This window comes from Stomoxys calcitrans, chromosome 2 (genome assembly GCF_963082655.1).
Source record: "Stomoxys calcitrans chromosome 2, idStoCalc2.1, whole genome shotgun sequence".
In the NCBI taxonomy this organism is placed as follows: domain Eukaryota; kingdom Metazoa; phylum Arthropoda; class Insecta; order Diptera; family Muscidae; genus Stomoxys; species Stomoxys calcitrans.
Window position 1 is genome coordinate 222,232,371 of NC_081553.1, and position 15,727 is coordinate 222,248,097.

Sequence of the window (15,727 nt, forward strand, 5' to 3'; positions counted from 1 at the left end):
TAGTATTCAAGTTCTATTCTCAAAATGAAATTTTTTTACAAAATTCAATTTTCAAGCAAAATTTACTCAACATAACTTTTATAAATTTTTGTCAACCATTTGTTCTGGGATAATTAGAGCTTCATTAATAATGCATTTTCGTAAATTCCAGAAGTTCTAGAATTTTTTTTTTAAATTTTGATTTAATTTTTTTTAAATTTTTAGTATTTTTTTAAATTTGTTTAACCCTTCTCCCTTTTAGTAAAAATAAAAAAAATGGCACTTACCCCTCTTGAATCTCTAAACAATATTGCGGCGTGATGAGGATCTAAAGTACCATCACCACGTAAGCCTCGACTGCCAGCACCAACTGATGCACGACGTTTTTCCAAATCAGCAGAAGCACGTCGCATATGAGCACCTAATTGTAAAAAAAGAGATAAATCAAACATAACATTAACAATTTTTTCTCGAAAGATCTCTTACTAACTACTTAAAAATTTCAAAGCAAAAAAAAGCAAGTACCAAGTTTTACAACACCAATCATTTGTGTGTTTACCTTTGATATTACCTTCTTTGAGGATTTTATCAAAAATCGTATAGGTGGCCTCACAATCCTCCAAAATACGATTGGGCCTGCGCAGTGTATTGACATCCAAACTTTTCGATCGCGAACGGAAATTCTCCTGTAAATCATTTTGTGGGGAAGTACACACACTGTTCGTCCTGTCATGGTCATGGGATTTACGCGGCCATATGTGAACTTTTTTGCCAATACTCTTCAACATTTCCTGCAACGAATGATGATGATCCTTTTGGTGTTTATGCTTGTGTACCCTGGGCGAAGAAGTGCTGACATTGTCCTCATCCTCATTAATACTAAGGGATCTGGCAAAGCTGCTATTGTCGAAACGATGACGCATATAGGCCCCTATGCCACCGCCACCATCCAAAGAATGTTTCATGGGACTTGAGCCATACTCATCGAGGGAGGAGGGGGCCGCTCCCACACGATGAAATATAGAATTGATAGTGGGACGTTCATGCTGGCGTTGGTTGTTAGAGGTACCGGAGTACGTAAAATACTGATGATCATTCTGGCCCTCATAAATGTCGTCCAGATCATGGGGAAAATAGCCACCGACAGCCGGCGGTGAGTTGTTGTAGTCTGCATGTGAGGGTTTGCGCAAACTCTGTTTTTAAAAAATGCGATTATTTGTTTTTTTTTATCACATATTATTTCCTTTGATTTCTGTTATTGTTTTACTTACACTATATACTGCCGGACTATGAGCTCGATCAAATATTGATCGCTTGGATGAGGGTGTTCTCTTAAAACTAGAACTACAGCTGTCATAGGAACTGCGAAAATGATTTGTTATTGACCTTTGAGAATCTGGCACCGGCTGTGGACTAGACGAATTCACCCAATTGTTTTCCGATACTTTATCTATATGTAAGCCATGAAGAGTCATAAAGGGTATAAGAAAGTGGCTAACTATGTAAATGATGTTAAAAATCCGGTTATGGGAACTTTTTACTCATGAGATGCTATAAGAATGGAAGTTTGGGAAAATACAGCATTTTTCGGAATAATCGCACCAATAGTAAAAAAATCTAGTTTTAGCTCAGAATTTTAGCAATAGAAGAAGAAAATTTGCAGAAAAGTTTTCGTTATAAAATTTACGTGGCTGGAGGCCTTACAATTGACGCCAGCATTTGTGAGTAATGTCATTCCGAACTTCTCACCGAGATTTAAACCTAGGTGTTCAGGTTCATAGCCGGACATGCTAACCTATGTGCTACGATGGTAATATAAAGCCACAGATCGTTTCATTGTATTGAAGAATGAAACAAAAAATTTTAATTATTTAATAGACACGATGTTAACCGTTTTTGATACTGTTATGTTTTTTTAAGGCTATTAAAAGATTTTTGTTCAATATATTTTGCCCTATATAGCAATCTAGTTAATTTTCGACCTAAAACTTGACAACAGAAAAAATTTACATTTTGAATTACATAGAGGTTTCTTGCTAGCAATCAAATACAACAGGGCTTCAGTTAACGGTATTTATCAATAGCTGTAAGCAATTAATATAAATCGTTATGCCTGCTTTTGGGTTTGCTCTCCGCACGAAAAACGTCAGCTATCCGTTTTATTTTTTTATCGAGAGCAACGATATATTTTTTTTGATGCTGTTTATAGATATTCAATTCATTTACTCTGAGTAAATTTCGATAACACGATAAAAGAACTGAGAGTTCATATGTTGAGAGCAAAACATAAAGGGGGCTAAACCGTTTTCTCTGGGGGCTGTTATCGATAAATTGGCGATTTAAGCTCTATTTTATTTGATAAATACGAGGGGTGTTCAAACTAAAGCCGGCGTGATGCAGTGTGACAATGAAAAACTGAAATTTTCAATCAATATCTCATTAGTTTGCTTCTCTCGCGTTAATTTAAAATATGATTTATCCCAACAATAAAAGACCTATTCTTGAAGTGCAATGAAATAGGTATATATTTTACAGATATATTCACTTTTTCTTGAATTGTTTGGGCAGTTTGGCAATCGGAGTTAGCACTTGATACCAAATAAACGGACTGATACTGAATACATTTTGGGATTTTTCTCCTTTACGGCTTGCGTATCCAGAGTTAAAATGAGAGCCACCATGGCACAGAGGATAAGCATCTCCGTAAGTTTTCGGCGGCAGTTATCGTCTCACTAATGCTGGAGACATTGTGAGGTAGTCAGCCGTGTAAAACCTCTCCCCTAAGTGCCAAAAGAAAGGAAATGACTTATCATTGAACATCGAAGGGAGTTCCCTCTTAGTGATATAAGATAAGTATTGCTGCTGTTTCTTAATGGAATGTTTATGGACAAATTTGTTTTTGCAATCTTATAACATACAAAGAACTCTTTCAACTTTTAGTAGACACTAGAATACACAACATTCCCATATTTAAAAAAAAACTGTGAAGAAAGCGCTTTTATTAAATTTTTCTTCAACTAATTACTCCCATACAACAATGAAAACGGAAACTATATAAGGGAACTTAAATTATTGTTAAGTGTTTGTTTATCCAAAAAATTGCTGTATTTTCCCCATTACAATTTCTGACTTTTCTCTTACCCTGCGACCAATTGGGCGATTTGGAATTTGTCGATGAGCTAGAACTGGAACTTGAATTAATGCTGCTTAAACGATGGGAGTTCCCACTTTTCAGTGAGCCATTGCCATAATCGTTAACGGAAGTGTTATTTGTCGTTGTACTGCTGCCTAGGGAGGAGCCATGTAGGCTATCACTATCACGGCTATAACTACGTCCATATGACGTATGATGCTGTTGATGGTGGTGGCTAGTGCCACCGTTTTGCCAACAATCAGCGCTCAGCTGTTTTTCGATGGCATGTTGCCGGTATAAATGGGTTATGCCGTGCATGATTTCACAGCGCGTTTACTTAAGATTTTATGTTAAAATAGTTTTTGATATATATTTTCTCACAGCCTGCTGTATTTGTTTTTCTTATTTTTATAATTTTTAATTTAATTTTGTAAATTAGCACTTAACTTAATAATGAATGCAAAACACTGACGAACACTTTTGTATAATTTTTTGTGGTGTTTTTTTATATTGTTGTTGTTTTGTTTGATATATATTTTAAATTAATTGGCAACGATTAAGCTTGTTTATGTTTTATAATTAAAAATAGAGTCACATTTTCACATTTTATTTTGCGTTAAATGTAAATAAATTTTCAACAGTTCGGTCTGATAACAAGCGCAACAGTCTCAAGACTAAATCATGCACTTCTACTTTTTATTGTTGAAAGCAAATAAAAATTTACAAAACTACTCTCTCTCTCTCACTTCTGGTTTGGGGCTCTTGTTTTTCTTTCTTTTACACTTTTTCTGCTAATTCTGCAGAAATTCTCTCTTTTGTTTAGGTGGGGGGTTGTCGGTGGAGTGGTGATGTGTTGTAGCTTGCCAGCAAAGTGGGCAATGTAATGCCTATAGTTTGGCATATAACTATTATTTTTTGCTTGTGGCACTTAAATAGAAGGAGCTGTGTTGTGGTGGTGGCGCTTATTTGCGTCTTTACTTTCGCTCTATCTCTCTCTGCCTTTTCCTTTTTCTTAACCTCTCTCAGTGGCTGGCTTTTACTTGATTTTGTAAAATCAAGTGTGTTTTTGGGGATTTTGTTGTTATTCTTTATTATTATGCTATTAACTATAGCAGAAGCAACAACAACTACAATATTACCTTGTTGCTTGTTGTTATTATCACATCATCAGCACAAATAATATGGGTGGGTGGTAAGCAGGGGATGGCAGCTACTGCTCAAGCACCTCATTTGTTGTCTATGCAAAAAAATGACTTCGTAGTTTTTGTTGTTACTGCTGCTGATGCACACGCCGCTGCAGCAATCCAATGTAATATAGCGAACGGATGTGTGTTTGTGTGTATATATAATAAGCTTTGGAGCTCTGTAGTAAAGACGACAACGACGATGTATATATGACTGGTATGACAGTAAAGCTGTTGTACGGTGAATGGCCTGTAAATAAGTCAAAGTTGTTTGTTGATTTGTTATACATTACTTGTTGTTGTCGGTGGGGTAATTTTACTTTTTTTTTCTTTTATCGCACATGTGATGTCTTTGCCATTTATCAAACTCATATTTTGCCGGTTGTTGTTTTTGTTTAGTAGTGGTGGCATTGTTTTTTGGTATCTTTGCTATGCCTTTATTTGTGTCTGCCCGTCTTATGATATTTTTAGCATTATTTAGCATTATGTCGATCTCATAGCTTAAACCAAATTGTCTATGCGAGATAGGTACAGGGTGGCTGATGAAAGCCGCTACCAAAAAAAAATGTAATAACTTTTTTTCTATTTAATAATAATAATTTAATAATTAATTTAATTAATTAATTAATTAATTTAATTAATAATAATTTAATAATTAATTTAATAATTTAATTTAACATGAATAAAAGAAAAATGTATTCCATACACCGAAAAAAAAATGTAGCAATATTCATCATTGTAGCAATATTCATCAGCCACCCTGTATGAGTTTATAGGAGAAACACTCAGCTATTCTCATTACTTTGAAAATCTCCACTTAGGTGATTGTGTAGTGTATTGGTGTTATTGGTAAAAGGGTTTAGAATGATCGTGGTAAAAGTTGTGTTTTACTGCGAACAGAGATGCCAGACAAAACACTCCAGTAAGACATGCAGACAAAATTGATGATGTCAAACGGTAAACATAAGACAGCAAACAATTAAATATTAAATGGTAATGTTTATTAAGTGCCAATGGCAACCTAGTCAATAGTGCCATCGTGTATTCTGGCATAAATTTGTGCTAAGTAATATATGTAAGTTTTTTCATCTAAGCAAACTTTGATATGAAGGCTATAGCAAACTTTTATATGAAGGCTATAGCGACCTTAATCTTAGTCTCGTTTCCACATTCACAGTGATTCTTGACTTTTAATCGATTTACTTTTTATTTCCCAGGCACTTTTATCCTTCAATGTTAAAAAAATGCTAATGTCAAAGGGGGAAATTGGATCCTGCATGGCAACAAGGAATATCAAACCAAGTGAAACAACACAATGCAAGGTATTTGAGCTGCCTACTTTTAGGGTGTTGCAAAGGCTGAAGTATACTTTTAGATCTGGTCATCAAATCCAAGCCAGTAAATAGGCAGTAACGAATCAGTTGTTATCTTTTAAGCATTATTTTCGGTTTGATAGCTTTTGTCAAAGTCAAAACTATTTTTTCGTTTGTTTCCCTTGAAAATTGTAATATTTTGAGCATGATTGTTGGAAAAAAAAAATATTAAAAGAACAATTTTATTTTCAAGTTTTTTATGCCTGTTACGGCGAAGATCATTTAATTTTTCGTTGTTTCCCTTTCGAGACGAGCTCAATGATCCGAAATTTTTGCAATGGAAAAGGAAAGCCAGAAATCACAACACACACTCTCTGGATTTCCTCCTCCATTGCAAAAATCTCTGATAATTGAGCGAAAGAGAAACAAACAAAAATTGTGAAATTAAATGATCTTCGCCGTAACAGGCATAAAAAACTTGAAAATAAAATGTTTCTTTAAATATTTATTTTTCCAACAATCATGTGTTCTAACATACTCAAAATATTACAATTGTCAAGGTAGCGCAATTCCTAAGAAAAAATATACCTACAAACAAAGCCCAATAAGCTCAAAGTCGAATTATTTTTTATTATATATGTTTTTTTTTTTGGAAATTATCATCGTCATTCTGTTTTGCGCTGCTGAATTTTGATGATAATAAATGACCAGGTCGCTATATTTTATAGATTTGTTTTCATTTCCAGATTTTATTGGAAACACCATGACTTTCAGATTCAGTTTAACAATATACGCAGATGAATGTCAAATCATGTAATAAACGTTTAAATGATCTCGGAAGTATTGATAAGATCCTTTCAATCATTTTGAGATATTCTCCAGCAGATGTGGCTTTCAGTTTTTGTAAAATAAATCTGAAAGCTCTTATCAACATATTGAAAAGTTACTTAAAAAACAACAGAAGGCTTTACAAAAACTCGGAAAAAAATTAAGATTATTTTTTTTAAATGAGATTCCATTGCAGGATTTTGTTCAATGCTTTCCAGCACAGCAGAAAGCTCTTAAGAGTAAGTCAAACTATGTGATGTTTTTTTTGTTTTTTTTTTTGTTAACTTTTCTTCAAAGTTTTTTTCTAAAACTTTCTATAAAAAAGTCTGTCTTAATATTTTTTTTGAGAAAAATTTAGGTTTCTATAGAAAAATTCAACAGGGTGGAACATTTACCACCAAATAAATTCCACATTTAGGAGCTTAACACAGGTGACTTCCGATTTCCTTGTACAATTTTGATAAAATTTCATATATTCATTACTCAAAGCTTAAAGCTCATTGAGCTTAAAATTGAGTCGGACAGCATCGATTTGTGAGAAGTTTGCCCCAGATCCTTAATGGAATGTTCATGGACAAATTTGTCTTTACATTACTCAAAGCGATTATATTGACGAATCAAGATTTTGTTTTGCTTTATCTAGAGCAAAATCAAGTTTCCTTCTCCGCCATGGGAGTTGGTATAAAAACAATTTTTTAAAATATTCTTTTATACTATAAAATATCATCTAAAAGGTTTTTCGAGGACCCTATTTCTTGATTTTCTAAATTTATCTATAAAATGTAAAAACTTAACTATTACTCACTTCAATTTTCTTTTATTTGTATAGAATTTTATTGCCACCTAGCCTCCCTAGGAGAAAAAGCAACCAAAAGAAACCAACACCAAGCATATACACGCAAACAATTTTTTCTACTTTATTACTTCCACACCTACTCTATAAAAACTGCATAAGAGGCAGGCTAACTGAAACCGCAATCTGAATAGCAGGCAGCAAACAACAGCAACACTCCCTGCCTACCCACACCCCACTACCACCCGCTTGAAGACGAACATTAAGAGCCTACAACAACTTTACCCAAAGAGTAGCACAGCCACTCGCATTCAGAAAGTCTACAACAATTGCTGTTGTTGTTACTATTATATTGTTGTTGCTGTTTTTTACTTTGTTTTTATTATTAAACAACAAAACCCAAACTGTGAAAAAAGTAGAAAAAAAACAGCAACAACTAAAAAAGTTCAACAAGGCAAACAACATGACTGATAAAAGCCTTGAAAGGGGGTAAAATGTGTGTAAATATTTTTATATGTGTGTATGTACAAATAAATGTACCGCCAAGCTTGTTCAATATGTAGGTATCGGGCATTATTTTCTATATACCAAGCGTATATAATGTAATTTTACTGAATATACACACACATGCTGGCATATAGACGTGTATGACATGTGGTGTAAAGTGTAAATTATGTCTCGAGTGAGAAATGTTTGTTTTGAAATCGTGCTGATGATGCAGTGATGCCTTACGCAAAACGAGGGATGTATAATCAGAAGAGGGATAAATATAATATAAATAATTTTTTTTATATTTCTAAAGTTATAGAAAACTTGCTGGAAATTTAGTTTTAATAGAAAATTTTGTAGAAATTCATTTATTTATTATTTTCATTCATTTTGTTATTTTTTTTCACCAGTTTAGACCAAAGTGTTTTTATTCCTTGCTTCTATTAAAAAAAAATACTTTAGAGTCTCAGCTTTTGTGGTGTGTTAAATGTATTAAGGGCGGGCTGCAATCATCGAGATTTCGGCCTTTGCCAGAGGCCTCGTCAGATTGCTATGCCACCAAAAGATTACATGCTTCTAGCTACTGACTAATTAGTGAGCAGTACAATGGTAGAAGCATGAGCTTTGAAAATTATTAATAAAAAATTTTGAAGAAATTTTATTCGATTTTCATGTTTTATTTTTAGAAGAACAGCCATATACAAGCAATATAGTTTGTGCCAGCTTGCTGTGGATGGCCATATTGGCAAATTAGTTCAATAGCTCCATCACCCACACTTTAAGTTTAATGATACATTCGCCTATGCAAAACGAAATATTTGCTTTATATTTATTTATTTTAAAAATTCCTAAAAATGAATAGAACATAGATATGTGAGTATATCTTTATAAATATATTTCATCTTTTTTTCTTAAGATGTTTGTTGATTATTTAAACTAGAGGTGGGCATATACACACATACCACTTTCCATTATTGTTTATGTGCACACGCACATAACAAAGGGACTTGAAAATAGTGTGCAAATTGCACAGTTGTCCAGCCAGTAACCAGTTAGCACCATCATATAGTTCAGTAGCAAACTTTTATACCCACCACCGAAGGTTGGGGGTATATTCATTTCGTCATTCCGTTTTTGACACATCGAAAAATCCATTTCCGACCCTATAAAGTATATTTATTCGTAATCAGCGATCTAAGACGATCTAGCCATGTCCATCCCTCGGTCCATCTGTCTGTTGAAATCACGCTACAGTCTTTAAAAATAGAGATATTGAGCTGAAACTTTGCACACATTCTTTTTTTGTCCATAAGCAGGTAAAGTTCGAAGATGGACTATATCGGATTATATCTCGATATAGCCCCCATATAGACCGATCCGCCGATTTAGGCTCTTAGGCCCAAAAAAGCCACATTTATTATCCGATTTAGTTGAAATTGGACAGTGAGTTGAGTTAGGTCCTTCGACATCCTTCTTCAATTTGGCTCAGATCGGTCTAGATTTGGATTTAGCTGTCATATATAGCGATCTCCTGATATAAGGTTTTGAGGCCACAAAATGCGCATTTATTGTCCGATTTCGCCGAAATTTGGGACAGTGGGTTGTGTTAGGCTCTTCTACATTTTTCTGCAACTTGGCCCAAATCGGCCCAGACCATATTTCGATATAGCTGCTATGGAGCATAAAGTATGCATTTTTCGCCGGATTTTGACGAAAGGTGGTTTACACATATACCCGAGGTGGGGGGTATCCAAAGTTTGGGCCGGCCGATCTTAACCCATTTTTACTTGTTAAAGCCAATTTTGCAGTTCCATTCTACGCAAAATTCGAAGAAATGTAGTTTGTTTTGCGTTTGGCTTGAACATACTATTTACCAAACTAGTAACAGTTAATGCTGATAAGGATCGGTTTTAAAAAATGTTCGTGCTTCTTGCGTACGAGAAAGAATTTGCACCACCAAAGATTTACATGCCACTGATAGATTCGAAAACCCAGGACTGAGTCCCCCGACCGGCAATTTTTTGTTATTTTTGTTTTTAACCAATTCTAGAAAATTCCTCGTAATTTTTTATATTTTCTCAAAAAAATTTTTTATTGAGAAAATTATTGCTTTGCATCAATGCTTATTATGTTATTCTATCATTAACAAAGTGATGTCGCTAGCCTAGAGGATGCGTGGAAGTACCAAACATAAGATGCTGAGTTCAAATCTACTCATCGACCACAGACAAAAATTACAAAAAACCTAGAGCAACCAGAAAAATAAAAAATATATTTTCACACATTGACAAATAACACAAGAAATCAATTACGGAACTAGTTTGTTGAAATTAGCAGAAGTTCTAGTTTCAGCGTCAACTGGTTACTCCAATGACAAACCCATGTTAAAATCACCAGTTGTTTACACAGAAAGTAAACAAACGTGGAACTAGTCCTGTGACTTGTCGAGTTTTCCTCACACACGTGCAAGCAGTTAAATTGGTTAAAGACTAATAATGTAAAATTTGGGTACAAGAACTAGGATTCACTTAATAAGGTTACGCCTAGCGGCCAGCTTATATAAAATTTTTTGAATTCTTGTCATTAAACTTGTAAATATGTAATTGACATTTGGTAACGTACACAAGCGGCAGATTTTGACAATCTTAACGATGTTGAAGGAGCTATCCGCTTTATGTTTTCGCAACAGACCTTATTTTCCTTATATTAGAGAAACCTAGAAGCTAGGCTTGTGATCAAAAAGCTGCACGACCATCAAATAAAGTCAACACAATGACTTGTACAGTTCATTTTGTGCAATGAAAATGGTATGTGTATGGACCTCCTTAAATTTCCAAACAATTTAGGCAATTTTATTACAAAAATACTTGGTTTGTATGTGAGTTTCCTATTGTTGTAATTTTTTCTTCTCTCTTTCTCTCTCTCTCTCTCCTACATACTACGAATGACATAGCACAAAACGGGACATATTGTGACATTTGCTCTCTCAACTAATCTTTCTCTTTGTTTTGATACTCTTTGCCCATTAGTGGATCATTATTCTCATATTAACCTTTAATAGATTATTATTAACATATGACCCTCGTTTATTATTTTCTTTTATGTTATATGAAGAAAATAAACTTGGCTTCTCTATTTAAAATGATGATAAGAAATCCATAATTTATTAAAAATAACATTTTAATATGCTCTTCATTTCGAAATGATTTGAAGACAAAGGTTCAATATATATTGTAGACCAAAATATGTGGACTCTAGGCATCATTCAGTTTAATATGCAACGAAGCATATAAAATTACCAGACAGAAAATGTCTGTACGGTATAAAAATTAACAAGATAACTGTTGGAAGCATGAAATTGATAAGTTTTTAAGAACACCAACACATGTCGACAAAAAATGGTCACAAATTTGGGCTAATACCATAAAAAAAATATCGGTGAAATTGAATACGACACTTGTTTTGTAAACAAAACGATATTATAACAAAATACTTGAACAAAATTACAATTAAGCCAGATAGGTAGGTAATGTAGTTCAACTCACCTTAAATTACACAGTGAATCGCAACAAAATAATTACAAGGAAAATGAACTGGATTATGAAAAAGGAGATGAAATAAGTAAAAATGTGTATTGGAATTTTGGCATCTGGAATATATGGGAACGGAACAATTAAAAAAAATCGCCTAAAGATAACTCGTCATCATGTCATTATAGTTATATGTATTTTGTCTTCGCAGACACTTTCCATGTCCATTGGTGTTGAATTAAATTTTATTGTTTATTTAATTTTTCATTTAATTTTTCATTTTATTTTTCATTTTATTTTCCATTTTATTTTTTATTTTATTTTTTATTTTATTTTTCATTTTATTTATTTTTTTTTTGTTTTTAATTTTATTTTTCATTTTATTTTTCATTTTATTTTTCATTTTATTTTTCATTTTACTTTTCATTTTATTTTCCATTTAATTTTTCATTTAATTTTGCATTTTATTTTTCATTTTATTTTTCATTGTATTTTTCTTTTTATTTTTCACTTTATTTTCCATTTTATTTTTCATTTTATTTTTCATTTTATTTTTCATTTTATTTTTCATTTTATTTTTCATTTTGTTTTTCATTTTATTTTTCATTTTATTTTTCATTTTATTTTTCATTTTATTTTTCATTTGATTTTGCATTTTATTTTTCAGTTTATATTTCATTTTATTTTTCATTTTATTTTATTTTTCAATTTATTTTATTTTTTTATTATTTTATTTTACTTTATTTTATTTTATGTTATTTCAATTTATTTTTCCTTACCTTGTTTTATCTTTAATTTTCAAATATCCTTGGCTTTGCAATCTCAAGTCCAAGTTACCATACAATTTCTGATTACAGCGTTGTTTTATCGAATAGTGCTCAAAAAATTTACCTTGCTGATAATAGATTTTTAATTTGTTATGTTTACAAAACATTTGACCCCTTAGAGGGAGATTACAAGTTTTAATTATTATTTTATTTTTATTGTTGTTGCTATTTTTATAGTTAACAAATCTTCTCCGTTTCTACTTGTTCTAGAATTAGTTTTTTTTTTTTAATTGATAAGAATAGAGAATACCTTTCCGATAAGGGAAAAAAACTAGATTTTTTAGCACATATTTGACCCCTTTGTTGCGTTGATTGATAAGGTTGGAGATTTCGTATGTATTATGATTATTAATAATTTTTAATTATTTTGTGTATATAAGGATGGTTTCTAAAAAAAGCGTTTAGTACCACACCTGAACCGCCAAAGGGTCGATTTTAAATTTTTGACGGGTTAGTATTTCACAAAAAATATAAACGATTTGTTTTAAGAAATCTTTAAAACTGATGATTGAATTTTGGTTGGTCGGGTTTCCCCCTAATAATAATTAATAATTCGTTGCACGTTTTTGCGAATTTCTATTGTTTTGAAAATAGGTTAAATTATTCGTTTGAAAATTGACATGGAAAGGTAGGTCTAAATGTCAAAGTTAATTTTTTGATGTGAATTGTTATTATTTTAAGTTATTTTTTTTCCTTGCATATTTTTAGGAGTATTTTGCTAAACTTAAGAAAAGTTGATTTCCACAGAACATTATCCTGATTTCGACCTTGCGTTAAGCTTCTTTTTTAAAAGAATTTATAATTAAACGTGATAATTAACAAATTAAAAAAAAAAAATTTAGCATACTTTCAGGAACTTTTACTAAACTGTCCCGATATGGCAATTTTTTGGCTATATTGAAAAAAAAATTAATTAGAAAGGAAGGGCGAATAAAAAGGTATTGAATATGCCCAACTATGACAAATCGATTTCCACAAAACGTTATGATGATTTAGACCTTGCGTTAAGATTCTTTTTAAAACATCACAACAAATACACATTCAAAAAAGATCAGTTTCTTGTTGCATACTTTTAGAAAACTTTTGTCAAACTGCAACTAAATAGATTTGTACGGGTATTGTTCCGAAACGGACACTTTTTGATTTTTATTTAATATACAAATAGAAAAGTAGGTCGAAATAAATGTTTTGAATATGTTTACAATTAAATTATTTTTTTGTTGCATACTTTTAGGAAAACTAAATTCAATTTGAACCTCTATCGTTTTTTGTTCTATACTTCAGTAAAGTTAATAAATACATTATTAATTTAATATAAATTAGAATTTTCGATGCATACTTCTAAGCGAAAGATGACTTTTTATAGGATCTCGTCAGGATTTAATACCTGTTTTGATTTCTATTTTAAAAGAAGTATGAAAACTCAAATTTTTGAACCTATTGGATTAAGTTGCATATTTTTAGAAAGTGAAATTGTAGTAAACGAAAACTCTTGAGTTCATTAAAAAAAAGGGTTTAAGTCCTGTTTTGATTTCTATTTAAAAAAAAACTATGAAACATCAAATTTTGCAACCTATAGAATTTAGTTGTATATTTTTAGGAAGTGAAATTGAATTAAACGAAAACTTTTAATAATAACTCCATAATAAAATAATAATAAGTAAAACCGGGTTAAATACCGCCCGGCCGAATCTTATATACTCTTCACCATGGATCACATGCGTCAAGCTCTTAAAATTATCTGTTCAAATATATAGGAGCTAGGATAGGTTTAAGTGGAAATCTGCCATAAGATTCACTTAGACGTTTTCGTCCATTGTTATAACACAGGAATTAGGAGAATGAAAATGGCTTCTAGTTCCTATCGTTGAACCATCCAGATCGCTTTAAAAAGCCCAACATCTTGCGAATGTGTACATTCGCTTTATCAGACAAGATCTCAAAGAAATGAGAACCTAAAGTGGAACCCCTTTTGGCTGCCAGCGCGGGACACACACACTGAAGATGTTGTGTAGTCTCTTCTTCTCTCTTCTCTTGTTGCTGGCAACCTTCAATCTGTCAGCATGTTTTCCGATCAGACAGTGAAGTTTAGGAGTTTTGTAGATGTAAGTATAAACCGATATGGACCGTACTTGTCATGGCTTTTAGAAGTCTTACATATATGACAGCCAAATCGGATAGTAATTGTGGCCTCTAGAGGTTCAAGAAGTCAAACTAGGCCATCAGTGTATATGACAGCTATATCAAAACATGGACTGATATTTAAATTTCAACCAACGTACACTAAACTGAGGATCATGCTTGGCGCAGATGTTAAAAGTCAAAACAAATTACCTCATGGAAAATTTCAGCTGAATTGAATTGTAATAGCGCCCTATAAAGGCCTAAGAAGTCAGGAGCCAAGATTGGTTTATATAGCGAATGTATCAAAGCATGAACCGTTAAGGCCCATTTACGATCCCAACCGACCTACACTAATAGGCAGTATTTGTGCAAAATTTCAAGCGCCTAGCTTTACTCCTTCGTAAGTAAGTTATCACTCCTGGTAACTAAGATATAATAATAATAATTTTTTTTTGTTTGTTTGTTTGTTTATTGAGTGTAACACCAGCACAACAAGATTATATCTTATATGTTAATGTGCTGATTCGCAATAGAGTATATAAAATAATGATTATTCTTTTTAAAAGGATATTAACTAATCTTAACATTTTAAATTATAGTAGTAAATATTAAGGACATTTAAAGAAAAATAATTCGTAGTTCATTTAAAAAATTTAAATAGCTCATTTTTGAATGAAGTTGCATTGCTTATGCTCTGTATGTTGGGAGGTAGGTTGTTCCAGAGACGCGTACTATGTACAATGTACTGTCGTTCAGAGGTTTGTGTGGCAAATCGTGGTTGAATGAGTTTTAGGCCACGGTTGGATCTGGCGAATTTCAGATGTTTGTGTAGGTATTCAGGTTCTTTTGTGTAGATTACCTTGTGCAGAAGAAGTAGACATCTGACATTCAGTAAGTTTGAAAAAGTTAAGTTAAATATTTGGTATGTAAATTGTGATATACGAGCTTGTCGACTTTTGTTAAACACATATCTTGCAATATCATTGTAAGCAACATTAAGCTTTCTACTGGTGTCTGCATCACAATTCGCAAATATCTCGCATCCATATAACAGTGTGGGAATTAAATAACTTTTTGCAAGTAACATTCGGATGTGAAAAGGAGTTGACAAGCGAACAGTCCATAAATTTCGCAGCATCCCACGTACTTTGCCAACTGTTGCATTAATGTGATTTGTCCACGTTAGGGTTGAATTAAAAGTCAATCCTAAATTTGTGGCTACTTGTACAAGATTCACTACAGAGTTACCAATTTTCACAACGAGATCATCAGTTATTGTCACATTTCTTTTACTTATCAGAATCAGTTTGGTTTTGGATGGATTTAAACATAATGCATTATTAACAGCCCAACAATGTATTAAGTCTAAATCAATATTTATGTTAGACACACAGGTTTGGATATCTTTCAGTTTGCAGTATGTGTAAAGTTGGACATCGTCAGCATACATTTGGATTTTAGATGTTGCAGGCACATCAGGCAGATCATTTATATACATGGAAAATAAAAGAGGGCCAAGGATAGAAC

At 32.4% G+C, this 15,727-nt stretch overlaps 1 protein-coding gene across 9 annotated transcripts in view; it reads right to left on the reverse strand.

Annotated features, from left to right (window-relative positions):
* The window catches only part of LOC106090612 (5'-AMP-activated protein kinase subunit gamma-1), a 295,359-nt gene that overhangs the window by 45,593 nt on the left and 234,039 nt on the right, over nucleotides 1-15,727 (reverse strand). For 7 of the 9 annotated variants that reach the window (XM_059362920.1, XM_059362921.1, XM_013256885.2 and 4 more), the window contains one exon: nucleotides 267-400. In XM_059362920.1, the coding sequence (XP_059218903.1) occupies nucleotides 267-400 (134 nt within the window). Of the gene's footprint in view, nucleotides 1-266; nucleotides 401-538; nucleotides 1,173-1,250; nucleotides 1,430-3,120; nucleotides 4,547-15,727 lie in introns of all 9 variants that reach the window. The other 2 variants (XM_059362922.1, XM_059362924.1) reach the window with 2 other exon arrangements.